The sequence below is a fragment of the Arachis hypogaea genome, chromosome 5 (assembly GCF_003086295.3).
Source record: "Arachis hypogaea cultivar Tifrunner chromosome 5, arahy.Tifrunner.gnm2.J5K5, whole genome shotgun sequence".
NCBI classification, from domain to species: Eukaryota; Viridiplantae; Streptophyta; class Magnoliopsida; order Fabales; family Fabaceae; genus Arachis; species Arachis hypogaea.
Genome location: NC_092040.1, coordinates 99,500,759 through 99,527,823, shown reverse-complemented (window position 1 = coordinate 99,527,823; position 27,065 = coordinate 99,500,759). Strand labels below are relative to the sequence as shown.

Below are 27,065 nucleotides of genomic sequence, written 5' to 3'. Positions count from 1 at the left end.
GGAACAACAGAATAAGCTTTTGTTTCGAACATGCCTCTGGACAATGGATTGTGCAGATGGAGAACTGGTCTGAAGAATCGAATACAGAGGAAACCATAACTGCAACAAAAGCAAGTTAAAAAGAAAATAAGATATAGGATAAAAGAAAAAATCAGGATATTCATAAGAACAACAAAAGTAACAACGATAAAAGAAAAAGGTTTTGCTGGCTCATCATTATAAAGAACTGTAACTGCAATATAATTTAAAGATCATTCTTATCCAAACAACCAAAAGTTGCCAAAACCCTTCTCTAGATCAATTGGCGCAGGTCTCACTAGTTGCCTCTCACAATTCTGTTTTTCTCCTTACTTTATGGAAGTTACAAACTATTTAAGAAGTTACCATCTTTCGTAGTACAAAATTTAATTACAACCAGCAATATAAGGGACTGGATATATGCCAGGATATTGACAGAATATCTGCCAGTATATCAGCAGAATATTTACTCATTCAAATATACAAATTCTGTTAAATTGTGCACTGTAATTCTGGGTTTGAAGAAAATAAGAAGCTAAAGTAATATTGGTTTTAGAAGAGAGTCTGTGACAGCAGAAGAATTTGAGAGCTCATTGAGGATACCATCGCTCTGCTACCATATCAAGATTCATGGTTACTCAGCAGAAATATTAGAGCGACTAGACTTGAGAGAGAGAGCGAGATAATATATTACTTGCATTAATGCACCATCTAAACTACTAACCATTATCTAACAATAATTCAACAAAGCCCAAAAGAGGAACTTGCATGAAGAAACATGTTAGATAATAAAACAATTAGGATGTGTTTGGATTAGCGTTTTGACTATGAAAAGTACGTTCAAGTTTCTTGAACGCTTGAATATTTCATTTGGCTATTTTTTTATTCCAGAACGCAGATATGATTCTCACTCTCAACCCACGTTTATGAGAAGTTATAAAAGTTGTAGCTTATGCGTTGCGTTCATTCTTACGTTTACCTATTTTATCAATTCTACCCTTTATTCTTTTCTTCAAAGAGGCACAAATAACAATTCATCTTAGGAATTATTAATCCCACTAAGAAGGATAAATTAAATAAAAAACTAACCATAAAAAAATAACAAAATTATAAGTAATGAAAAATTATAGTCCAAAATAGTATCAAATAAAAGAGTACTACTATAAAAAAATATGGATTTTATTTTTTTCAGTTTTGTAAAATTTGTCAGCGTAATTCTTGCATACTGTTTATTATTGTAATTCTTTTAAAATATAAATGATTGATCTTATTAGAAAGGACAAATTAAATAAAAATTTAACTATAAGTAATAATAAAATCATAATTAGTAGAAAATTACAATTCAAAATAGTACTAAAAACAAGAATACTGAAAGTACTAAAAGAATACGATGCCAAAAAGAGTATTGAAAAAAAAAAACTAAAACTAAAATTCTTATGTATATACCTTAAAAAATGATAGAATAAACCAAACAAGTTATTCTTTTAACCATAATATCAATTAATGATCTTATTAGGTAAGCAAATTAAACAAAAATAACCATAGATAATAACAGTGAAAAATTATAGTGTATAACAAGAGTACTAAAAAAATACTATATAAAAAATATACTAAAAAAACTAAAAAATTATAAAAAAATTAAACATGTTTGAAAGGATAATATTCTAATGTAATATCATGTCTATTTTAGTAATCATCTATTTAAATGTGATTTTAACTATCATTATCCAAACAATATTCATTCTATCAAAATTAACTTTGTAGAGTTGCCAAACATAAATCATGTTGCTACAAACTCACTCCTATCCAAAATCAATTCTATAAAATCAAGTTCATTCAAATTTCAGTTTGATAAACGTCAATTCAAACACACACTTCATGTACCTTTATCTGAAATGTTAACATTTTCAAAGAGATGTTTCATGATACAAGATAATCAAGGAGAGAGTATATTTAGCCAAAAAAAAATTCTCTTACTTAAGTGTACAATTAATTAACATTAACAAACCTGAAAGCTATCGTGAAACAAAAACAATATCAAAATAAATAGGAAATGGTAAATACTTTGCCAGCATGTCAGGGATCATACCTAGCCCATTTATGCTGAAGGTAAAAAAAAAAAAGTGAATTTCCACTTACTTTGCCAGCATTATGCTCATATCCATGCATCACCTCATCAAGCAAACCAGGCCAAGAGCCCAGTTCTATCTTTTGCCATGATGACAATAGATCATAAATATTATTCAATTTGTCTACAAGCAAGTTAAACCAGAAAAATTAGTAATATTAGGGAGTACACAATGGATAAACAAAACTTGAAAGAAGATTCATACCTGGGAAGGGGAACTTTGAACCACGTTCTTGCATAAGTTGAGCCTTGTGCAGTAGAAACTGCAATCCTGAGAAGGCCTGAAGTAGGGAAAAAGGATATAGCTTAGACAACACAATATATTATAAAAAAAAATTAAGAAAGTGTACCCATGGCATACAACTCAACTAAGCTTCATGAGGCTTGTTAGAATATCTGTGAATAAATGAGTTAGCATATTATAGTATTATAGGAACCCTTAGGATATGGTAGTTAATTGTGTGTATCCTGCAATTATGTATAGATTCCCTTTTCAAGCTACATAAATTAGTCTCTGTTGTTCAACTAAAACAAATGGAATTCTTATGTCTCGCTCCTTCTCTCACATTCAACAAGGCTAAAAACAACATTCTAATTCAAAAGAGAACATTGAATTAAAACTTTCCAGAGAATAAACTTCTGAACAAAAAAGGATAGCAGATACACAAGAACGCTTGAATTGGGTTAAAAAGTTACAGTTAGATTGGATTTGAAAAACTTGAAATCATATTCAATACAAGAAAGGTACCTACAAACAATTACTATTAGAGAGCAGTAATAAATAATAACCATATTTCATTATACATAGGAATTTTTCCAAGTCAACTGTTACGTTTTCTGCATAAAAACAATCTGTAAGGAACGTTGCAGTCTAACCAGTCATGATTACTACCTTTGCTAACGGGATATTCGAAGGAAGAGACAAGAGCATGTCAATTACATCTGAAATTTTCTGGAGATCATTATGATTTTCCCACTCATTTAGCACGGATAGGATCTCCCGATGGAGAGGTGCAAGTACTTTCAACATATTTGCCATCTCTGGAGCATTTGGATCCTAGTACCGAGAATAACAAAAAGGATATACATGTCATCATGCAACTACAGAAACATCAAGGGGAAAGAAACACATCTTAAAGTAACATCAGCCACACCTTGTAAAAATTGTATCTGGTGTCAGATTTGTGAGATGAAATAAACTTCCTCTGATAGTCTAAACAGAGATAAAGTAAGTGCTCTGGCATCAGTTTAACATCTAATCTGGGCAAAATTGAAGAATGGATTCCTGAAAGCAGTTGGAAACAGATACATGAGCTAGGCTCAGAAACAAAAGTTGCAAACATTAACAAAAACAGTGATTACTACCTTTCATTAAATCAATTCCCAAAGAATATGAGTCACTGAAGGAATGCAACCAATCTTCATTAGAAACCTTGAAAGATCCCGACTGAACCAAACGCAAACATTGTTAAACACAACATATAAATCAAGTTTGCCAATCCAAGCAAAGGAGACAGAAAGTAGAGACAAACTCACAGTCTGGACAAGATCACTAGATCCAAATAACTGGTTGTGAATGAGAACCACATTGCTAACAATAGACTCTTCCAGTTCCTTCCATTCTTCATCCAATATTTCACATTCCATTGACTGTTCCGTCTGATTGAAAGAATAAATTTCATTTCAAATATACATGTAGAATCAACTAATCAACTAGAAAAGGATATTTAGAGTTCGAAAACACTTGCATTTGAGTCAAAGGGTTTTTCCTCAGAAGAAACTAACCAACTAAACAAATAATAAAGGATATCAAGAGTTGAAAGCGTTACTGTATCATTGGGTTTTTCCTCGGAAGAAAATTGTTCCCATTCTGAAAAGGTTTCAGTTGCACTTAATTTTGCAAGAATTGGCATGTCAACTTCAATAACACTCTCGATTTGGAAAGCTCGAGGTTTAAACTTGTATTGCTGAGATTCATAATCACTTTTGGACTTAGCATGAACTTTCATACCCATCCAAAGGGTTGCAAACTCATCAAATATCTTGTGCAAGAGCTGATGCAAAAGATATTTGTTAAAGAAAGGACTTGTAGAATTCCATACAAATGAATCAGCAGAAGTTTAAACTACAGTGAAGATACTGACCATATAAGTTTTAACATCCATTACTTTTGCATGTGCTATGGAATGTGCAAGCTGAACAAGAATGTTCTGATAGACAGAAGCTCGATATTGCAATGAAGATACCTATTTTACTTAATCCAGTTACAAACGGATGAACAAAAATAAATTGATTCTATTGATTAAACAATCGAGAAAGTTATTTTACATAACTCAATCCATTGGTATGTACCTTCATATTAGCAGCAATGCCACTGGAGAGAGACATAAGCCTTTCCATTAAAGCAATATCAAGCGAGTAAAATCCTTTACCAAAATCAAGTGTGTATGATAGATGCATGTCATGTCTAATGTCATTCCTAAGAGAGATAAACTTGCGTGAAGTTGCACGCGGGAAGCGCATAATTGTGTATAGCATTTCCTGCAATATTCAAAGCTCACCATGTCAGTTGTCAAAAACCAAAACCCCTCAAAACAAATTGCTAAAAAAAGGTAGAAACAAACAACAAAAACAAAATACCATATCCAGGATGATGTTTTCAAGCCCAAGTCTAGCAAGATATTCTTTTTCCAAGCTACTTGACAGAATCAGTGACAATCCGAATTTCATCTCATACACAGCAACTTGAATTGGTTGAATAATATCATTAAAACAAACGTATTCATCCGTCAACCGATCAATGAAACGTGTTGCTGTTTCCTGGAATTCAAAATTGGCAGCTAATGTAAAACTAAAATAAATGAAATGAAAGTTGTTACATGTAAGAATTGGAAAAACAGGAAGCATGTGTCTTTTACAGGCAATACATCTTGGTCTAGGCCTCCTACATCTGTCTCACGACGGCATGTCATCATTTCTTTGTTTTATTCCAAATTCATGCATGCTTCTCATATCAAATTTGAATAATACGTGCATCCGAGACCAACTGTCTCCACTTCTTAGTTCTTACAATACCTACCTTGCTTGTCAAGCTGTCATTGAGGAAAATCCATGACAAACAATTTTCATGAATCCTTCAATTTCTTGGAAATTTTATTGTTCACAAGCATACTGAGAACCATTTCATCTGTCCACCTTTTATAGCATGTTATTCTTGTCCTATTTATCACATCGCAATGGGTTCTAACATATTGTCCCATTTTGATAGAATTTTCTCACCTCAAAATAAATAGGACTTGAGAACCATTATTTTCCAATGTTCTTACTCAGAATTTTTTAATTTCAGATGATAAGAAGAAAATATGCATTCGTTGTTCTAATCACAAATAAAAATTTTCTGTGATTTGAGTTACATATAGAATAACAATAAATAGTAGTAATTCAAATTTGTTCAACCAACAAGACATGCCTAAGTAGTTATACCTGCCAGTTCCGAGCCCGATCAGCAACCTGTTGAAATTCCTTTACTTTAGTACTGCTTTTCAAATCTTCCAACAAAGCAAGTTGTTTTAGAAACTCATTACATTCATTCATTAACCTCTTGTATTTCCATGGTTCAGGGCGGAAGACAATCTAAGTATAAAACAACAATGATCAATGTTGGTTGCTTCACAGAAAATGTCGACAAAAAGATACAAGCAGAAATAAAGATGCAAAATAATTTCATCATCGAACCTCATTAAACACAGGAGGTTTTGAAGAGAGAGAGAGAGAACAGCTTGGAAAAAAATATTGAAACAAGAAAAATACAATGCCAGGTAAATTGCAGTAGTACTCATAAAAACGGAACAAACGCACGAAACAAATGAAATTGTTTAAATAAGTTCTCAACTTGGTAGACCAAATCAGCCCCTTGAAGATTTTTATAATAAATTTGTTTCGTTTTAGTGTATATAATATATCAATTAAAGAACAAAATTGAAGTGCAAGACTATATTTCATGTCAAATAATGAAAAACCAAATTGATGTTCAAAGACACAAATGTTCAAAGAATAACTTGATATCATGTATATTCCCAACTAAATTATTAAGGCTATTGGTACACCCTGAAATTTTAAAGGGGCACAAGTTAAGGGAGAAACTAACTAGTTATTAATGACCAAAAAAGAAAAAATCCCTTTCAACTTGTTCGATAAAAAGCCGAAACAAAATAAAAGTAAAACCACCATGAACAAGTCACCACTGCACATAGCTAGTAATGCTACCACCATCAATCTGATTCAACTACTCCACCTTGAACAACGCCATCCCACTACCATTAATCAAGCCCCAATACCACCACCCCTGTCAATCAGTGTCATTGGCACCACCATCAAGTGCCAGAAACACTACCACAAGCACCATGAAGGTCGGCATTACTGCCACTTGAAGATCAGCACCATAGCCACCACCATGACTGTCGTCGAGTTGCCACCATAAACAACACTACATCCTCCTGTAGTGCAATGCTAGATGACCGTCGGGCAAATAAGCATACAAGTTTGATGGCATTGGCTACACAAAGATGGGCGAACTACAACCCAATGGTTATCAAATACAAGTGATGGGTGAAGGAGAGAATCAGTTAGCAGAGCAATGTCAAGAATAGTATGCATAGGAAGTAAAGGACTTCTATGATTTCAACATAATTGGAAGGAAAAATACCATAATGTGGATTATGGGGAAATTTGACCTGAAAGGAGATGAAAATTTTATGCCAATAAAATTGACCCTGGTTTATTATTGATAACCCAAGCATGGATATCAGAATTAGATATGTACCAATCTCTTAATCAAAACAAAAATCTTGATACCACAATGCTGAAAGACAGTAATTATATTCACATCATTCAAAGCTTAAAATTTTGGATGGAATAAATTTGGAAAGTTGAAACAAAATTGAAATAATTTAGAAACCTTTCTTTGAAGCTTCATATGTTCTGCTTGAAGCTTTTCTAGCCTTTCTGCCTTCCTTTTATCAGCTTCTCTTGTGAAAAACTTTCCTGATAAATACCCACATTCTTTCCGCACCTGAAAGAAAACAATAATTATAACCCAATTCACCCAGAAGACAAATAGATTAAGTACATAGGAGTATAAATCATAAAATAACAAACAAACAAGAACGATTAGCTTCTACAAAGTGAAGAAGACAATCTTGATCAAATTAGTTGACTCTAGTACCTGAATTTCAAGTTCAAGTGACGATACCATTTCTTCAATATGAGAATACTTGCAAGAGTACTTAACGGCAGGATCAACATTATAGCTGCTAAGCAGCAGATGAATGCATAATCCTCCAATATGTACCCATGCACAACCAATGCTATAACTGAAATCTGAGACACAAAAATAGCTCAAGTTAAATATACATGAGATTCAAAGAAAAAAAAAAGATAGTTAACAGAGACTAGACTATGTCAAAGTAATAGATTCAAAATACAACATAATATCGAATTATATGCTTAAGAATTATATTTTCTTCCTGCATATATATATAAGCACAAATAATTACCATCAGAATTAGACTGAAGATACAGCTCACTAAGCAGCGGAACAATGATTTTGGGCACTGAGTTTTTCAATCTATGGTGGCTTGAAGAAGCAATGAGAGTGCTCACCAAATTGATTCCTTCTTCCTACATTCATTCAAGGGAATGAGGTATAGAACATAAGCTTGGACTCCGAGCATCAACAATTCAAAAAACCATACAGAACCACCACACAACATTATACAAATAAAGAGCAACATGAAGCAGAAAATGCATCAATAACACATTTCAAGTTGAGTTCCTCATTCTGTCCTAAATTTATTTCATCATCACAACAAGGTCATCCTTATTCATAGTCCCAGATGTAATGAAAACATAGTTGCTATCTGCTAGAGATACACCATCTAATTACAAAAGCTAAAGTACAGGATTATTTCAGTTAACATCAAATGAAACTTTTTACCTCATTTTAAAAGGCTAGTTTTATAAGTAGTAGAGCAAAATATTGAGGAGCTAGAACATTAAATAATAAGCCTACTAGAGCTAACAGCATTTTAGAGTCAATTTTCGCAATCTTCTGGTAAATACTGGGAACTTGTGCATACATATTTATAATAAAGGAAAAAGACGCTATAAATTACCCAAAAATGAATAAATAGAAAAGACTACATATCCCAGTCCGACAGCATTCGATCATTTTAGAAAACCAGTATTCTATAACCTGTTGTCCTTATACGTGAAAGAAGAAATTGAATTATACAATGCTCAACTTAATATCAATCATTATACTAGCTAATGTTGCATTCAAATATATCTCCAAATATTCACTCTGAAAAGTATAATCCATGCTGCCAATTGACAGAATCAGTTTGAAGATAAATTTATCTGTACATTGGTGTTCCTAGATTTTCCAACTTCAATTTGCTACATATATCAGTACATCCAATGAGCACTATATAATAAAGGTAATAAAGCATCAGCCAATCAATTCCAACCAAATTCAAAAAAAACATCAGCTATCATACTCATTCAACTGTAATGCCATTATTAAAAAATAAAAAGATAAAATACTGACAAAAAGCATAATAAATAAAATAAACATACCGTGACTGCATTATTCTCTAAAGAACAGAAACTAGACTTGATTCCTTCGAACTGATCCACATCAAAAGATTTCTTGTGCGCATAGACAATCTACGTTTAAGCAAACCCATAAATTCATGAACTTTTCAAGCTATTCATGAATTTAAGAAATAATAACGTAAGGCATAAATCACTGCAGAATTGAGGAAAGCAAAACCTGTTGAAAAAGAGCACGGGCCGCTAATAAAAGAAAGCTGGATAGATCAGGTCCATGACAAGAGCAACGCCACAAATTAGACATTGTAACTCTAAACTTATGACATTGCACTGGAAGTTCCTTGATAGCATGAGTGTTTTTCCTGAATCATGATCCCCAAGAAAATATTTTAAAAAAAAACGAATTCAGTAGAAAAAATAAACAGCTTTATGTGCTTATTTGGCATTATAAGGAGTTCAGAAACTTTTAATATCCATGCTAGGTATTGAACAACTCATGAGTCTGAACCTAAAAGCTTAGATATCCAGGAAATGAAATAATATAGTGTTTCAGCATCAGTAGAGATATCCAGAGTTGAATTACTCATGAGTCCAAACCTCTCACATTAGGTGGTATGGGCATGCTTTGAGAAGATTAAAAAAAGCATCAAGTCAAGAGGGGGGATAAGATGGCAGCAAGCTGAATGAGTTTTGGGTAGAGGGAGACACAAGGAGACTCTATAGAACTTATCAAAAGAGATATAAAAATAATAGGCTACGTATAGACATGATCAAAGATAGCCACATAATGGCATTATTTGATCTATATAGCTAACTCCATCAAGCAGTGTAAGGCTCTACTGTTGTTAATCCTTGTCATGAAACTATTTGTCCCAAAAGATTAAAGCTTATCAGAATAGGCACATGAACTATTGTATCTCTAATGCGCCCCCTTATTGTAAGAGCCTTTTTTACTCTTTATTTTCCTTATACTGGAATTCATTCTATCCTTGGCTGAAAACCAACTTGTCTGAAGACAAAACAGCTATGATCAACAACTTCAACCACTATATACTCTTAGTGCTCTAATTGGATGTCAAACTGAGGAGTGCCCATAGTATACTCTTGCAACTCTAGTTGATTGTGAAATTGTTCCTTTGAGCGGGAAACCAAGGCATCTTTCCCTTTGGGAACACGGTACTGGAGATTCTTCTTATCTTCTAATTTTGATAACCTAAAGGGGATGTTTCTCATCCTTATCTTTATGATATAAAATTCTATTGAAAAAAAAAAAATATGATTGCTTCAACTATTTGGGTGCTTTGGAAAAAAGTTTTCATTTGATGATTGACTTGTGCTCTAGGAAGGAAGACAGTCTGAATCTATATGATTTTGGTGTTTTAAAGACTTAACAGTTTTTCCTGAAAACTAATATATAACCTCTCATTTTAGCCCATAAAATTAATTTCTCAAGGATTTACTACATTAGAATATCTGCTTTCCTCAAATTTAAAGTAATGATCTCCTGTGAGCTTCTGAGAGGAGTATATAACAATGAACAATGCACCTTTAAGTCACCTTTCTCTCATTTTCATCATTTATTCTCATTACATAATAATCCTATCTGAAATTTCGACAATGTGCAAAACTTTAATTATTCTAAGAATGCAAACTTTTCTTCTGCAACCAAAAAGATAGGTCTGCTCAAGATTTGAGACAACAAAACAAAGCCAAAATTTGAAATATAAAAATATATTATAAAAAGGTCAAGAATCATCCTCCTATCTTTCAAACTCTATGGTGCATAAACTGTACTCACGTGATATGGAAAACAGTTGATGCATTGACGGGCTGCACGAGTATGGGGGGTATAGCAACACTGCTTACATCAAAACCTTCAACCTTTGAGAAATTCTGTGTAAAACCGTATATCATGAGTGGTAAAAAAAATTGCATATCAAGCAGGACAACTTACAGAAACAATGTACGCTTGCACATACCTTAATGAAGTCAGGAAAGCATATCCACAATGATTCATGCCACGTAAACCACATCTCTAGAATAAAGCTTGCAATCTTCTTAATCCCTGCAACATTCCCCCCATACCCCAAGGGATGTAGAAGAGGGTTAAATGCCATATTTGAGAAAGTGGATAATATGAAACAAGCAGCAGTTTTGCACGAACCTGCATCCACCGAGGTCCATTCACTCAGGATCCACAATATCTTTCTTTGGGGAGAAAACATTTGTGGAGGGATTGATGATAAACGCAATGAAAACTTTAATGCATTGTCCATATTGATTGTAAGATAGTCCATAATCTAACAGGTAGCCAAATTTGCCAAGTCAATAAAACAGACAACAAATGAAGCCCCAACAGAAAGAGAGGAAATAAAAATAAAAATAGTGATCATATTACTCGGTCTGCCCCTTTGAAATCATCCCAGTGAATTGAGGTGAGCTCCTGTAGCAACTCCATATCCCAGAATAAACTGGTATAATCCAGTGGTGGAAATGTATCCTGCAAACTCTCAAATCCTGACATTTGACACAACATTTCGGGAGTAAATGAACAACAAGAAGCAGAACTTTCTACAACAGATGAAGAGTCTCTGTGTCCTGTATTCATCTGCAACTTCTTTTTTTCATGTTCAAACCTTCTTAACAGCATCTGTAGAGCAAAAATGAGTGAGAACTACAAGAGAAAAACAAAGGTGCATCATCGTTATCATCATGACCTCATTGAGAACATGAAAAGCACAAACCTGATACATCTCCTCCAACTGCTTAACAATTTGCAGATCATCACCATCATGACCCCATTTCTCCATTATAAATGGTGACATTGAAACAGCTGTAATTAATAAAGAAGAGAACACTTGAAGATATCCATTTACAAATAAACAAGTGTGCAATAAATCAGGCATGAACATAACTAACACTTCTACACCAGCAAAGAGGTAGTACCAAAAACATCCATCATGTTATTTCAATATGTACGCTCCTGAGTATACCTTGCAAACCCAATAGACCAATTACTCAAAACAAAGCCAACACTTTCTACATGGAGAGAAACCACAACAGAGATGTGAAATAATTTTAAACCAAAGAATTAAAGCTACATCATGATTGAGAGGGAAAAATATGTTACAGTACGAAGCCAAAAACAATTTTACACTTCCAAATTCATCATAGAACAAGAACAAACCATTCAGTATATTTTGAGTCATATGTATCACTGTATTTGTCAATATAAGTTCAGATGATAAACAAAAGAGACAGTAACCCAATTGGACTAAATGGCCCATAAATATCATTGTCTCTATTATAATTCATATAGCATTCTCAGTTTCTCACACAAAAGAAGAACAAAATGTACAAAATCAGTCATACAATGAAATAAATATACAAAACTCAATAAAGCAGGGAAAGGAAACCAGGTAGCCAACCATATACCTTCCATCACACCAAAGCGAAGATCTTGATCAAATGATGCAACAACATCAAGGAGATGTCCTGATTCTACAAAAATTAAATAACAAAACATCAATTACAAAGGTTAGAACTTTTCGCTAGAACTACTCCAGTTAAAGAACAATGAACCACTAAACCAGTTTTGATGTTTTCAAGATCAAGAGGGCTTGAATAACAAATAAAGAAACCAATAACCTACTGCAGTCATCAAATTATTCAAATACCAAAGATATCGCAATCAAGAGTATTTTTACAGCAATACTCCTACAGATATAGACAAAAAGTGAAATATTGCAAACCTTGATTAGCAGACGCTGTCTTTCGTGGCCAAAACCTTTCAACAAAGTTTAAAAGTTGTTGTTGTTTATCATGTAAAGCAGAGGAAGAGGGCAAAAACGGGTGACCACCATAAATCCACAGCAAGGATTTTTCCGGAAAAGAATACCCCTCCAAATTTTTGCTCTCCATCTATTGAATGTTATTAAAAAAATTAATTGTCTAAAAAAATACAGAAAATAATACATATATTTATCATGTTCTCTGCTTATCTTACCAGAAAATTCTCTACCACTTCTGGGCAGATCTTCATTAGTTTTCCAGCATCTTTCACCAAAGAATGCCAAGAAATTAGCAATAGATCAAACTTTGAAGAAATCAGGTGTTGCCAAAATAGCACATGATCCTCAATAAGGTTAGTGTAGGACTGTATTAAATAATCAAATGTTGAACACTCAATTAGCTTAGGACTTGAAGTAACAAGTTTATTAAGGAACTCATCTTCCAATACATGAAGAGATTTCAAAAGTGGAACAAAGCACCTAGCTCCATCAGTAAAACTATGCTCGCTCTCAGAATATTGCTGCTGCAAAGTTAACCTTAATGGATCAATGCAGCGAATGGCATTACAGATATAGTTAATTTGGCTATTCGATGCAACCAAATCAACTAAATCAAATGACAACATAGGAATTGACTGCAAACCAAAATCAAGTGCGTCACAGCATGCAATGTATTTCCAAATTGGATGCTCCATCATTTTCTTCATCAACTTAATAAAGTCATGAAAGAACTGACAGAAGGGCTGCAACTGAGAACCAAACCAATTAAACCAGAGCAGATAATACTTAAAGTCATTTTCAGTTGCCTGCTCAAATGTCCAGCTGGCAGCAAAGGATAGCATTTTATTTGTCATCTCCAAGTCAATTTCAGTTTCCTTTTCATATTCTGCAAAAACAACTTTGGAAGACTTTGGAAACATAATTTCTTGCAATGTCTTTATATCTACAAAATAGTGGTTCCAACAAGCAAGAGAAGTTTGCAGAGAAGTTGTTGAGTACTTTTTCCGAGCAATTTGATATTGTTGTGCAGCAAACTGCCTACCAAGAAACTCCAGATACATGCAATCTTGTTTAGTGCACGCTTCTCTTGAGTAGCATGTATAATCCACTAACCTCAATGGCACTTGCCATCCACCGGGTAAACCTAAAGGAATGTCTGGATAACAGCCATATCCACACAAATTACTTTCGGATAAAAACGCTGTTTTTGCGAAATTTATTATTTTCTCTCCTTTAACATCACCAAATGAGGAGATATATGTGTGTTCCCAACTTATTTGCAGACTCCAAATGAGATGACAGCCATTCATAAGAAGTTGCTGAAAAAGATGAATCCAATGCGACAGCTCAAGATAGGTTATGCGAACATTAATCTCTGAACCTTCTTTCTTAGCATAAATGTGGGCTCTTGCCATGTAGTCAACGATTGGAGCAACAGGGATACCAGACAAAACAAGAAATCTCTTCACATCTTTGAGTTCTTCATTCTCACAGTTGTATCCAACTGTATCATTCAATGCCCAATAAGGCTGCATCATAAATATTTCAACACCCCTATTTCGCATTGCCCGAGAAACTTCACCGTAGTGGGGATTCACCGTGAGAAACAGGCGGAAATTTGGGTGTGGATGGACAACATAGGGGTTCCCATCAACAATTCCACGCTCATTGACCACAATTGAGCCACTAGGTTCCACCAAAGAGTTAATTCTATCAAGAACCTGGAAACCAAATAAAAAATGCAAAATACCGAATTAGATACATACATACTCAAAATTTACTGGAATATGATTTCAGTTACATTAGCTAAAAATAATAACAAAACAGTCATCAAAACAAGGAAATATTACAATCAATACACTATAAATTTAAGCTTCTAGGGGATAAAACAAAATGTAGGAAGACTAAAGATGTGACATTTCATGAGGAACCAGTTGTATCTGACACACTTTCAGTATCTGTAGAAAAACAATCAGATCAAGGGAGAGAGAAAATCATAGATTGACAAGCATTATATACCACACAAGTAAACAACGAAATCTATGCAGACATAATATCTTTAAAAAGCATGCATGATGCATTCAATAATGTCATTAATAATATCACTATTAAATATTGACATCACATACCGTAGGGTTGCATAGATTTGCATTGTCCAAGACAATCCATTCACCTCTCTCTATAGCCTTTATCAATAATCCAGTAACCCATTCAAACTTGGTAGAAATCAATCTTTTCTGATCATCTGCTTTCAGCTTCAAAATTGTCTTCAAGACCAAATCTAGATCCTTGGTAGAATAGGATACAGGAAGAGGATTATTTTCTAAATTCAACTTAAGCTGTTCAATTATCTCAGCAAGCAAACTAAGAGAACAAACAACTTGCTTCCAGTTTTCGAAATAATTTGAAGCAGAAGCAGCCAAGCTGTCAAAGTTCAAGCTGGACAAGAAAGTAGTCCATCTCCTACATAAATCTCTGTGCCTAAAAATTAATTCCTTTGAAGCCTCCAATTGCAAATTGCTGTACTCATTAAAAAACTGCCCAACTTGAACAACAATACAGTGAAAATTACGTAGGGCATCATATTGTTCAAAAGATCCAAGCAATTCAGAGATATCAGTTGCAGATGAAAGATTTATTTCATTCAGTACATTGCTTGTGAGATTAGCAAGTAATCTTATCAATGAAGTTTTCCCCGAGCTTGAGGGGCCAATCAAGATGCATAACCATTGGCGCTCTACACACTGAGCAATAGCTTCCAAACTTTGACAAATTTCCGGAAGTATAAGAAGCTTACTTTTGTTGGGCACAGATAACTGGACTTGACTCCTCTTAACAGTAGCATTCCCCACAATTAAATGACTTGAATCAAGCTTAACATGAGGATATGGATTTATAAACGGCGTCACCCCAAATACCTCAGTGAAAAGCCTTAAAACTTCCTTGCGGTCAGCTGCAGAACGCATTCTCTGAATATAGACAATGTTCAAGAAAGAATATTCTCCCATCTTCTTGGGTGACCCTAAATTAAGTACAAGGAAATATTAAGATAAAAGATGAGAATGACCATCAGTGGGATAAAGAAACAAATCTATCACACAGGGAAACATAAGTATCAAAATGGTATTAAAGGAAAAAGAAATGTTGGACCTTCAATTATTTCACAAGATCGAAAAACATCACGCAGATTAAACTCCCATGGAAGACCATCCTTAGCAAACTTATGATGCAACATGGTCTCTTCATGCATCCTTTGATTGAATAATATTAACTTTGAGAGTAAAGGTGTGGGGATAGTTGGATATTTTGATTCACAAATTGACAGATAGTCATCCTCAACTAACTGGTCTACATATACCTGTCATCAAATACAAAATTCAACTGATAAACTTGCAAATCAAGAAGAAAAGAAAAAACTTATCTGACAACTACAGTTTGGACAAGATGCGAGAAAATAGGACATACACAAGAAATAGAACATTAATACGAACCAGAGGTTAAATAGTATCCCTCTTTGTTTCACATGCTTCGAATTATATAGCTCGAGTAATCCAGCAGGAATTTTGAAATTTTAAGTCAGTTATGCTCATTTGAGCCTTACCCTTCAAGCTCTAATTAAGATACTGCCAGCATACCTTGGTGAAACGATTTAGAAATGATCTTGGAAGGCTTTTCCGGCCACCACCTTGATGTGATGGATTTTGACAGGCAAAAACTCTAAACGATGGTGGACATTTATAAGTATTTCCTAGCTCTGGTATAAATACCTCAGCTCGGTGATCCAAAATAGCATTTAAACCCTGATTAAAAAAACTGTTAAAACCCATAAGAGAGAGAGAGAGAGAGAGAGAGAGAGAGAGACCATTAATTCCCAAAGAAGCATAGAAAAAGAAAAACAAAGAATGAACAGTTATGGTGGAAACAATGCACTACTATGGTTATAAATTGTGTTAAGAATGAAGAACAACGAGGTCCAAATAGATATTAAAACTGATCAAGAATTTACCTCTAAAACAGGTTGTGGAGCAAGATTAAGCTCGTCTAGCAAAACCCAACAGCCTTCCCTGAGGGCCTGCATCAACAAGAAAGACAAGAAGATAAATACACGTAACACGTCAAAGCTGGTGATGAATGTTAGATCATGTTAATTTTTATGGCAAAAAGTTTAACCTGCAATAGTATCCCATCGGACCAGGAAAACATCCTGCCTTCATCACTTTCCACTGGTAAATCAGATCCTAATAGATCCATCATATCAGTCTGCAGCAGAAAAGCACATCACCATCATCATAACACATAAGTGAAAATTATCCCATCACAGAAAACAGGAAGAACCATAGATCACAGTAAAGTAGGAACGCACAAAAAAAGACTAATTACTCACCTGTTCAGATAGGTTTATCCGTACCACTCTGTTCCCAGAACATTTCCCCAAAGCCATGATTAAACTTGTCTTACCAACACCAGGACTACCTTCCAGTAGAACTGCAAACCAGAAGTCAATTAAAACAGAAACATGCAATTGTTTGGATGACAAGATTCAGAAAATGAAAACTGATGCATTAGATACATAATTATTGTTCAGTTTTATGAATATTTTCAACTATTTTGTACTTTAGTTATGAGTCCTACAATAGAATGATTTAGGAAATGATTTTGTAACTTAAAGGGTATTTAACCCTAGAAGTCCCACATCCGGAAGTCCTCAATAAGAACTTGTGTTTTGAAGGCTATCTATAGGGCCTTGGCTGTGATGTTGAAGTATTATCTTCAAAATATCAAAAGTCACTTTTTATCTTTAAGACCGACTCTCTTATTGAATCCCAGTGAAAGTGCCTAAGTTTAATAGTTTTTTTCCATGTTCTGTTTTGCTGTACTATTTCCACATCAGTAACATACCATACTATTTCTACATCAGTAACATACCAGGCTTTGAAAGCTGCATCGCACGCAAAACTCTAAAGGCATTTTTGCGGGTAGTTGGTGCCTTGAAATCAAAATAGCCATCCTCACAATGGCCAGAACCTAGAAGCATAACCAGATAAGTCACAGAATAATCCAAAAAAAGCAATCTGATCGGTACTTGGTAGTACTGGGGGAGGGGGGATTGGTAATGGTAAAAGACTACAAAAGGATAAAAAAGAATTCTTCAACATACTTCAAAAAAAAAAAAAGAAAACACATCTAATATATATATATAGTTTAACTCGATTTTGAAATAGCTCCTCAATAGTTTTAAACTTTTCTAATTCGACCAAGTCCCTTTTAAAAACTCCGTGAATAATTCTTGATGCTTGATATTAAGTTGTTCTTTCTGAAAATTCTAAATAACAAAACTTTCAAACTAAAGGAACCAGGTTAGATAACATTTGTACAATATAGGGGGCTGGCCATACAGGCCTAATTGAAATTTTTTATACACTACAGAGACTCGATTACAAACTTTCAAACAACAGCAACCTTAATGAAAATTGAATGTAACTATAACAACATTTGAAGTAATTAAAGCTAGAAAACGTAAGTGTCAGGCATTACTATACAAACCATCTCAAATATGAGTTGAAGATAACTGAGCATTCGCAAACAGACACCAAATAAGACACAAGTAGAATGTTATTTACCGTGTTTGGGCTAGACTGTATACACCTATTACTTAATATATAACATAAATTTATAAGATTAATATAAGGGATATGTAACATTATCTCTCTAAATGAAAATTTGTAGGTATTTGAACATGATTACCTTTCTTGATATAGAATGGATCGATGCCAAATAAAGCATCAATTTGAGAATTGTCAATATGCAAGATATTTGAAGTTGTGGCAAATTCACCCCATCCATAACTTTCCATTCTTGAAAGCTTCGAATGTAACAAATTGCCTTCATCAACCTGCAACAAAAATCCAATCATCATTTACAACTACTGAATCAGAATAATAATGATCCGAGACAATAATAATATTGAGCAAAGCCTTGTCCCAAATATATCATAGTGCTGTAACATGTAGAATAATAACCCACGACATGAAAATAAAGGTTTTTATCTATCATGCCCCGCAACATGGAATCATTACGATCCATCAAAAGAAATCCAATATTTTTATTTTAGCAGATATTGAAATAAATCCTACTACATCACATGCAGAGGAAGAAGGAAAATTTCAGCATTTTTATTTTGGAATTTAAAAAGCTATTTTTTGAAAGAATCAATCAGCAGCATCTACAAACCGCACAGCAAACAGAAACAGATAAGCCACTAAGCAAGCAATCAATTGTGTAGAAGAATACATACATGACAGACAAGAAAGAACACCAATGACAATGGGTGAGCATCCTATCATTTAGGTGAAGACCAGTCTAACCAATCAAGAACTGGACATCAAAATGATTATGATTCATAAAATAATGCACAGCCAAACCAGTTCCAAGTGTCAAACCAAGCAAAATAAACCAAAGCACAGTTTGGACCAACCCAGTTCAAACACTTAAAATCTATAGATTAAAGCTCCTTATTTCGCACATTTCACCAACTCTTAGATGTATTTCATATCACTTCACATAGATTATCCTTATAACATCGCTGGATTTGACGAGTTTTGATATATGAACATGAAGAACGAGTTCTGCGAGTTCAATGTTTGGTTAGGTGTTTGACAACATAGGTTTAAAGTGTAAACCTTCAGTAATGAGAATATGCCGAAAATTAAACAGATGTTAACACCAGCTAGCATAAGGAAAAGTAGTATGTACCAACGTACATCTGACTCTACAATAAATTTAAAACTTCCACTGGGTATATTCTTCTAACTTGATCAGCCAAGTTACTAACAGCACTATTGCTTACTACAGACTTGCATCCTATATGTGCCTCACTGAGCGGAACGTAATTACATAAATATATCTTTAATATATCAAAACAAACAACCAATAACAAGATATTCCAAATGTTCTTTGATACTTTCACATTGAAGTTGCTCAAACAATGATAATTTAATGGGAACATCCTCCATGTTATATCACTTGATTATAGGAATTTAAGTTTTGACTTTCAATAAAGATTGATAAAATCACGTGACCAATTCCAATACTGATGTGCAAGGAAATGGACAAGAGGTAATCAGGTAGTGTATAGCAGATGAGCACGGAAACAGGGTAGATATAGTTTCAATAGAAAACGTAGAGGGAGGAACATACTCTCAGCTTTTGCAGAAGAAAAGATAGACATCTCTCCCTTAGCTCTTTAGAATACCTTTCTGAAATTCCAGTGCCTGGCAAAAAATGAGCAACTGTTAATAGAGAGAAAGAAAGAGTACAATAAAGCGTCTCAATTCATAAAGGCATGAATGCATGTAATTTGTCATGTTACTGTATACATGACTTGTGGAACAAGTATGTTATATAGTCCACCCAATCTTGTTGATGCTTATTCTTGTAACGTTCGAAGCATTTCAGGCATATGCAAGCTAGTGAAAACTAGATATTTTATACAATCTTTAGTACCCGAGCTAGTTACAGTTAGATGCAGCTATTTGGATTTGTTGGTTAATAATAAAACCTTAACAGTCAACAACTTCCATCACCACCACCCTAACCATAACTGTTGAAGAATTCTTTTGGGGGAAAAGAGATCATTTTAAAAAAATAAAGAAATAGAATGAGAGTAGAACTGACATCAAAATTGAAATTTAACTGATTCTAATATGGCAAATAAATAAACAGAAATTCAACATTCAGATGAATAGAATCAAAAGCAAAGAAGAAAAACCAACTTCTCAACAGTAAACGACTCAAATATATAACAGCATCCATGGATCAGCATTGCATTAAAACCAAAAGGAACTTCATTTATACAGATAAGAACATATTAGAAGATTAAAATGAGACCAAAATAAAAAAGAATAACCCCTCAAGCCTTGTCATACTAGATGGAATTTCTAAAAGGATGAAAGTCAAACGACACCAGAGACATATTAAAAGAAAAGCAGCACCACAAAAATATTCAATATGGCAATAATATATTTGAATGAGAAATCAGAGAAAGATGAAGGCATAAAATAAGTGGCAAGCTATACCTAGACTTAATCCATCAAGCAAAACAAGAAAGATTCCATGAAGAAGTGCATATTCAGGACCTAAGGTTTCTTCCATTACATCCAAAAAGTCAACCCAAGAAATGAGATCTCTCACAGTAAGCCTTCTGCTAGGATGTATTTGGTTGAACCACTGAAAAGAAAAGTTATGTAATGAATACAAGCTAAATAACACTATGTATAGGTCTGATCTGATGGAATTGATAGGAGAAAAAAAAAAAGGCATAAACACCATTAACAAAATTAACTGCATATATCAAGATAATATACCTCAAAAAAACTTATCATAGCATTAACAACTTCCAGGAGCCTTTCACGATAATCTTCCTTTATGTTTCCCGCATTTTTAAGCTTGGAAATTCTGTAAATAAATCAAATAAACCAAATATTAAATATCTGCATATCTAAATTTGTATCCTGTAACAGTAAAGGCTTAGAGAGGTACCTTCTCAGCGCAATGCCTTCAAGCTCATTTAGATCGCTAACAGGAGGAACCCATATCTCTGTGAAGCGATTGCGCAGAGCCGGAGATAGTTCCTTCTTTCCAACATCACCACCGGGGTTCATTGTAGCAAGAACAAAGAAATTTGAATGTGCAGTTACTTTCTCCATATTAGACCCTCCTTTTTCAGCTAAAGACTGCAGCAAAGAAACAAACACCCAGAAACCAAAGATAGTGAAAATCAAATCAAACAAATTATTGATGACAAGAACATATGCATATAAAAACATCTTCCACCAGCAACCAATGACATCGAAAATATGTAATTGTGTTTCTTGCTTGTATTGGGAATTTTTCTCTTCATGCTCAACAGCATTGTCTTTTAAAAGATCATTCCTAGAAGATATCCGGACTTAATGAGACCCCACTCATTATCATTATCACACATTTAAATACCTTTTCCATTTTTTTTCAGTCATTAGGGCATAATTAAGGAGGTAATTTACCCCCCTTCAAAAAATTTCTGTTCGTTATTTCTTCAAAAACTGTTCTTTTGGCAGCCAAAAAGAGTTATCAACCCCTCAATTAGTCCTAAGAAGATGTAAGGCTTAGCCTCTTCATTTCACAAAATACTTCCTGAGTGGGCAGCAAGCAGCAAGCAACATTTCTTTACATACAAGAAGAAACTCTATGAAGAGAAAAGAATATGCAAAAGAGGAAGAGACATCCTTAGCAAAAGAAAAAAAAAACATTCCATTACTTGACCACCATAGGAAACCATGAAAATAATCATAACTTGAATAGAATAGGACAACCCACATGTCATATAATTTCAGAAAACATTAAAGGTGTGTTTGATTTGCGTTTTAATTTTCAGTTCTGCTATCAGGTCTTTGCAAAGAAAAAAGAGATAACAGTGAAAACAATAAAATCCTGTTTTCTGTTTTTCCCTCCTATTTTATCTTTTATCTTCACAAAATTCTAAAAATAAAAGATACTGAAAATGAAAAAAAAAAAACGAAACACACCTAATTTTCTTTGCAGGGAACAGAAAAACAGTGATCAGCGATCCTATATAAAGAAAAAGGTGGTGCTACTTGATACATCATGAGTCTAAAAGGAAGTTAAAAACAGAATATCAGTATGAGTTAACTTACCAGCGTCCTTTCTGGCTCCAACACACTATTCAATCTCTCAAGTACACTATCATCAGCCAAAGATATCTCATCAACAAGAAAGAGATCACCCCCTCTCATTGCTTTTACAAGGGGACCATCCTGCCATTCAAATATGCTCTGCCACTTCTTGTGCAAGACATCGAGCTCAAACTTTAACTGCTCAAAAGCACAAAGATCTTCCCTGCTGACATCAGGAATCTGAATTTGACCTTCTTTATATTTCCTTATCATGCCATTAAGCAGATCAAGGGTTGAGGCAGCTTGCTCTATGTCAGAAGAAACTAACTATAGAAGAGAACAAGGAATCAGGATTTATGCTACAAATGACTTGGATTAAGAAAAATGGGTACAGAAAATAAAACTATTGCAGAAAACAATGTGAATACAGCAAAACTAGGTCTCAGGTCTCTTACTACATGATTAAAACAAAACTTTGAAATTTATCATCTGAGCCAAGTGGTTAACAATAACAGAAAAATAGCACTCACTGGCTCTTCAGGAAAGTATCTAAATCCCTCTAGCTTCTTCAGTTGTTCAACGATCTCTTTATAGTTAGAAATCAGTCTAGATCTCTCTCTTAGAGGACGGAACCCCTGGAAGACATCATTCTAGTTAGCACCGCAGCTAATAATAGTATTTGAGCTCAAGTGTCCTAAAAAACTAAATAAATTGAAGGGGGGAAAAAATGTACCCCAATGAAGTCAGATGTTTCTGTATGCTTATGACAGTTCAAAATATGTAACTTCAACTGCAAATAGGCACTTAGTAACTGACATACAGTAGTCTTCCCTCCACCCGTTTCACCAACAAGCAATACAGGTTCACGTAATTGAAAGCAGCGCTCCACAAGGAAGAACAACTTCTGCATGCTTTTGGTCAAGAATACACTGCACATGGAAAAAACCTCAGCAAGTAATAGTGAAGCTATGATTTAGGATCAGTGGGTAAAAGGAGCAATAAGCCCATAGAGCCATACCTATGAAGAATCTCCGAACATCCTTTCACAACATCCAAATTGGAATAATTGTTGCCTCCAGGAGGTATCTGATATAGAGTAACATTAGCAACACATTAATTATTAGCATTTTTGCGGGAGGGGGAAGGGGGGAGGGAGGGAGGGTGGGGGAGAGACATATTTCCAAAACTGTAATACTGTTATTATGGTTCAGATACTGATGCTGTGCTTTAATACACACAGCGAGCTAACCCTAAGGTGTAGAACAGACTTTCTACCATAACTTAATTAGGACAGCTGTCAGGTGGCACCGCAGTTTATATACTAATCTCTATTCTCCTTAGATATCTTACTAGCTTACTCTATTATTAATGCTATGCCATTTCAAGTCTATTAAGCAAGTTTGGCACACACAAGATGTTGACGGCAATCCTGAAAGAATAATTTTATTAAAGACCATATCTCTACACAGAAAAGCAGAAGTTAAAAATCATGCATAATTAATCCAATATAGCCAAACCTATGATACATTATCAAACAAACAAGAATAAGCATGATAACAGAAAGTGAAGCTAAACAATATAGCCAAACGGATGATTCTCCCACTTAAGAGATTCTCCAGAGGGTAGATATGGGAAATCTTATCACTACAAGATGCTACCAGGAATCCATGACCTCAAGGTAACAATACAGCAACCTTATCCTTGCACTAAGGCTCACCATCCTATCCCTTTGGTTTGTAACAACACAAATTACTTACCAAACAACAACAACAAAACCTTGTCCCACTCAACCAAGACAAAAATCGAATGGCTAAGTTCACAGTGCTGAATCCAGGAAACTATATAGGGTGACCTTTTATTCAGTATTTTTTATTTAAAGTACATGATGACTACATAAAGATACTGCAATTAGAAAGTATACATAGAAAAGGTAAATCAAATATAAACTTTTTATGTTTTCTATGTATTAAATGCATTGGAAAAATTGAAACTTCCCAGTTTTATCCTCTCAACCTATAACTTAGGGCACCTTTAGTTAAGTTTTATATTATGCGAAATCAGATGCAACACAAGTTAACAGCACAGGAAAAATACCTGATCGTACAAATTATTTATGTTCAGTTTAACCCCTAGATGCTTTTCTAGAACTTCTCGAACAACAGACTTCTCATCCTCATCCCGTAGCCTTTCAGCCAAAAGATAATAACCATCTTTGGCCAAATCGTCAGTAGACACACAAAATTTCCTGTAACGATCAGCCCAACGGAACAAGTCCCGAGGAGTAACGAATCCATGACGAACAGCAAACTGTTTGTAGTCTTTTTTACTAGAACCCTGTGTCTGAAGCCCATGCATGACACCAACCATTTTTTTTGCACGACTATCAGGAATTTTGCACTTGTTTGCCACAATTGTACTCAGCTCATCATCAGGAATTTCACCAACATGAATCTCTACAAAACGATTACGAAATGCACGGGACAAAATTTTACGCCCATTATAAGATGGTGGATTTTGAGTGGCAAAAAGCATAAAGTCTGGATGTGCTTTAATTGTTACTTGCAGTTCAGGAACAAAAAGCTCTCTGTTATCATCAAGCAATCGGTTCAATGCCTCCAGCACATCAGATGGAGCCAGGTTAAGCTCATCCAATACAATCCAGTAACCATTTCTTACAGCTTTAACCAAAACACCTTCATTAAAAACAAGCTTTCCACTAGTGTCAGTTATATAAGAACCTAGATAATCTTGCAAATCAGTGTGTTCATGATTATTTATTCTTACAAACTCATGACCAGTTAATGCAGCAAGATACCGAACAAGGCTAGTTTTTCCACTAGATGTGGGACCCTGTAAGAGGACGGGATATCTCTTTATGAGAACAGCACGATCCAAATTCCGAAGATGCTCCTTGACACTCTTGGTTAAAATATAGTCACTTTCAGATTTGAAGGTTAAATAGGTGTCATCTGGAGGTATATGCCCTCCTAAAAGTAGAGAAGATATCTTTTGCCTCATTATTTCAGTACTGCGTACATCCAACAATGTGAGGAAAAACATACTAAAGCCATCGTATAATGCCTTTTGAAATCCAAATCTTCTCTCTGCTATCCTTGTATATTCTAGAGCACGATAAAGAGACCTTAAACTGAATTGAGGGCTCTGATCAGCACCATCCAGCAACCTCTCTTCAGAATCTTTCTTTGCTGATTTATAGAAACTTACAATTTTATTTACCAGCTTTTGACCCTTATTGCCAATAGAGATGTACTGACTAACAAATAGACTCAAATCATCATCATCCAAAACATCATCTACAAAATATTCTGTAAATCTACTTCTCAAAGACCTTGGCAAATCCCGCTTCCCAATATCTGTTGCTGGATTCATGCAAGCAAATATACGGAACTTTGGATGACGATTTACATAATCAACATCACCTCGTTCAGCTAAACACAAAGCCCCATTTTCCCCTTCTAGAACACCAATAATTCTCTGCAAGGTCTCCGGAGGTGCCAAATTCAACTCATCAAGTAGAATCCATTCACCATTTCTAAGAGCAGTTACAAAACTTCCTTCCACAAAAGAAAACATCATCCCTGAAGACGAATTACTTTCGCAGACTCTGTCAAGTTTTGTAGAAAATCTCTCCCAAGCTTGAATTTGTTCTTCATTTAGTTTTTTACGCTTTTCTGAAGGTGCAGTTATTCGAAGCTGAACTGACTTCGAAACGCTCCGAATTCCTTTGAGCAGCATTTCCCAATTCTTATCAATTAAAAAAACCTCTAGACGACTAAGCAAGTCCTTATTGCTCTGCATAAAAGCAACCAATTAAAACCATTGACAAAAGGAATAGATAAAACATATTAAGGGGAGAAAAAAGTATTACATACCTTTTTAGAGAATGTCCTGGAAAATAAATCCACAAACTCATTATACAGAGGGAAATATACAAACTGTGCGTCAACAGGCTTAAAACCCCCAAGCAAGTCCGCAACATCACTTTGCTGACTCATGTTCTGGAGAGAACCCCATCATGAGTAACTAAAAAGCACTTGAAATAAAATTTGAAACAATAGAAAGCAATATAGAAATAACTAACACACCAGAACAGTAAGCTTCTGACCAAGCCTTACAGCCAAATTCTGAACAAGTGTAGTCTTCCCTGTACAGTTTCTCCAACTAGGAGTACAGGCTCATTATGCTTGACAGAGCACGCTATGCGCTCTAATACATGCAGCGAACTCCGGATCTCTACCAAAGGTCTTATATTCTACGTAACTGCATAAGAACATTAAAACCATGTTAATGGAGTCATGAGATCTATGAATTAAACTGTATCACCCATAAATTCAAATTGAAAATTGACTATACTGACAGGTTTTTTAGTGTATTGGAGAGAAACTCGGCCTATGCTTAAATCTGTGACAGAATCCTGCATTTCAGAATCAGAAATAGAAGATGAGCGGAACAACACAACCTTATGCATAGATAATGCACTAATAACACCTGAATTATAGGTTTGTCCATGGGGATACAAGGTTCAGCGCAGAAACTGGTACCCTCCACAACTTTGCTATTTCTTTCATATAGACAACCCGTTTTAACTGAGGTTGAATATGTCGCAAAAACATCAACAGCCTGACATACAAGACAATAGCAACAATCAATATTCTACCGTTTGGATAAAAGAGAAAGGGGAAGCACAGACACCAAAAACTCAAACCTCTCTATATACACAATAAAGTTGGTATTCCATAAGCTATTCCAAAGAAAAAACCTAAGCTACAATCCTGTTGCACCATTTAAGGGGAGCCATCCCCCTGCCATGGCAAAACCAAAAAG

At 34.6% G+C, this 27,065-nt stretch overlaps 1 protein-coding gene across 3 annotated transcripts in view; it reads right to left on the bottom strand.

The window, feature by feature from the left end:
• LOC112802220 (midasin) overlaps nt 1-26,450 on the bottom strand; it is a 35,643-nt gene extending 9,193 nt beyond the window's left edge. Inside the window, exons 1-44 of one of the 3 annotated variants that reach the window (XM_025845323.3) lie at nt 26,327-26,450; nt 26,114-26,239; nt 24,315-26,033; nt 23,239-23,306; nt 22,954-23,149; nt 22,751-22,855; nt 22,242-22,547; nt 21,088-21,281; nt 20,913-21,003; nt 20,625-20,775; nt 19,747-19,820; nt 18,295-18,442; nt 17,476-17,574; nt 16,934-17,034; nt 16,720-16,809; nt 16,556-16,621; nt 16,185-16,349; nt 15,700-15,907; nt 14,679-15,571; nt 12,765-14,270; nt 12,511-12,679; nt 12,194-12,259; nt 11,503-11,591; nt 11,157-11,408; nt 10,923-11,058; nt 10,738-10,823; nt 10,557-10,651; nt 8,979-9,120; nt 8,783-8,872; nt 7,702-7,825; nt 7,371-7,525; nt 7,104-7,217; nt 5,630-5,779; nt 4,787-4,966; nt 4,499-4,687; nt 4,291-4,392; nt 3,976-4,200; nt 3,683-3,805; nt 3,512-3,593; nt 3,301-3,431; nt 3,039-3,203; nt 2,352-2,427; nt 2,158-2,270; nt 35-99 (exon numbers count right to left, since the gene is read on the bottom strand). In XM_025845323.3, the coding sequence (XP_025701108.3) occupies nt 35-99; nt 2,158-2,270; nt 2,352-2,427; nt 3,039-3,203; nt 3,301-3,431; nt 3,512-3,593; nt 3,683-3,805; nt 3,976-4,200; nt 4,291-4,392; nt 4,499-4,687; nt 4,787-4,966; nt 5,630-5,779; nt 7,104-7,217; nt 7,371-7,525; nt 7,702-7,825; nt 8,783-8,872; nt 8,979-9,120; nt 10,557-10,651; nt 10,738-10,823; nt 10,923-11,058; nt 11,157-11,408; nt 11,503-11,591; nt 12,194-12,259; nt 12,511-12,679; nt 12,765-14,270; nt 14,679-15,571; nt 15,700-15,907; nt 16,185-16,349; nt 16,556-16,621; nt 16,720-16,809; nt 16,934-17,034; nt 17,476-17,574; nt 18,295-18,442; nt 19,747-19,820; nt 20,625-20,775; nt 20,913-21,003; nt 21,088-21,281; nt 22,242-22,547; nt 22,751-22,855; nt 22,954-23,149; nt 23,239-23,306; nt 24,315-26,033; nt 26,114-26,236 (9,422 nt within the window). In that variant the 5' untranslated portion in view covers nt 26,237-26,239; nt 26,327-26,450. The remainder of the gene's footprint in view (nt 1-34; nt 100-2,157; nt 2,271-2,351; nt 2,428-3,038; nt 3,204-3,300; nt 3,432-3,511; nt 3,594-3,682; nt 3,806-3,975; nt 4,201-4,290; nt 4,393-4,498; nt 4,688-4,786; nt 4,967-5,629; nt 5,780-7,103; nt 7,218-7,370; nt 7,526-7,701; nt 7,826-8,782; nt 8,873-8,978; nt 9,121-10,556; nt 10,652-10,737; nt 10,824-10,922; nt 11,059-11,156; nt 11,409-11,502; nt 11,592-12,193; nt 12,260-12,510; nt 12,680-12,764; nt 14,271-14,678; nt 15,572-15,699; nt 15,908-16,184; nt 16,350-16,555; nt 16,622-16,719; nt 16,810-16,933; nt 17,035-17,475; nt 17,575-18,294; nt 18,443-19,746; nt 19,821-20,624; nt 20,776-20,912; nt 21,004-21,087; nt 21,282-22,241; nt 22,548-22,750; nt 22,856-22,953; nt 23,150-23,238; nt 23,307-24,314; nt 26,034-26,113; nt 26,240-26,326) is intronic. The other 2 variants (XM_072237588.1, XM_072237589.1) reach the window with 2 other exon arrangements.
• Between the last annotated feature and the right edge of the window lie 615 nt (nt 26,451-27,065).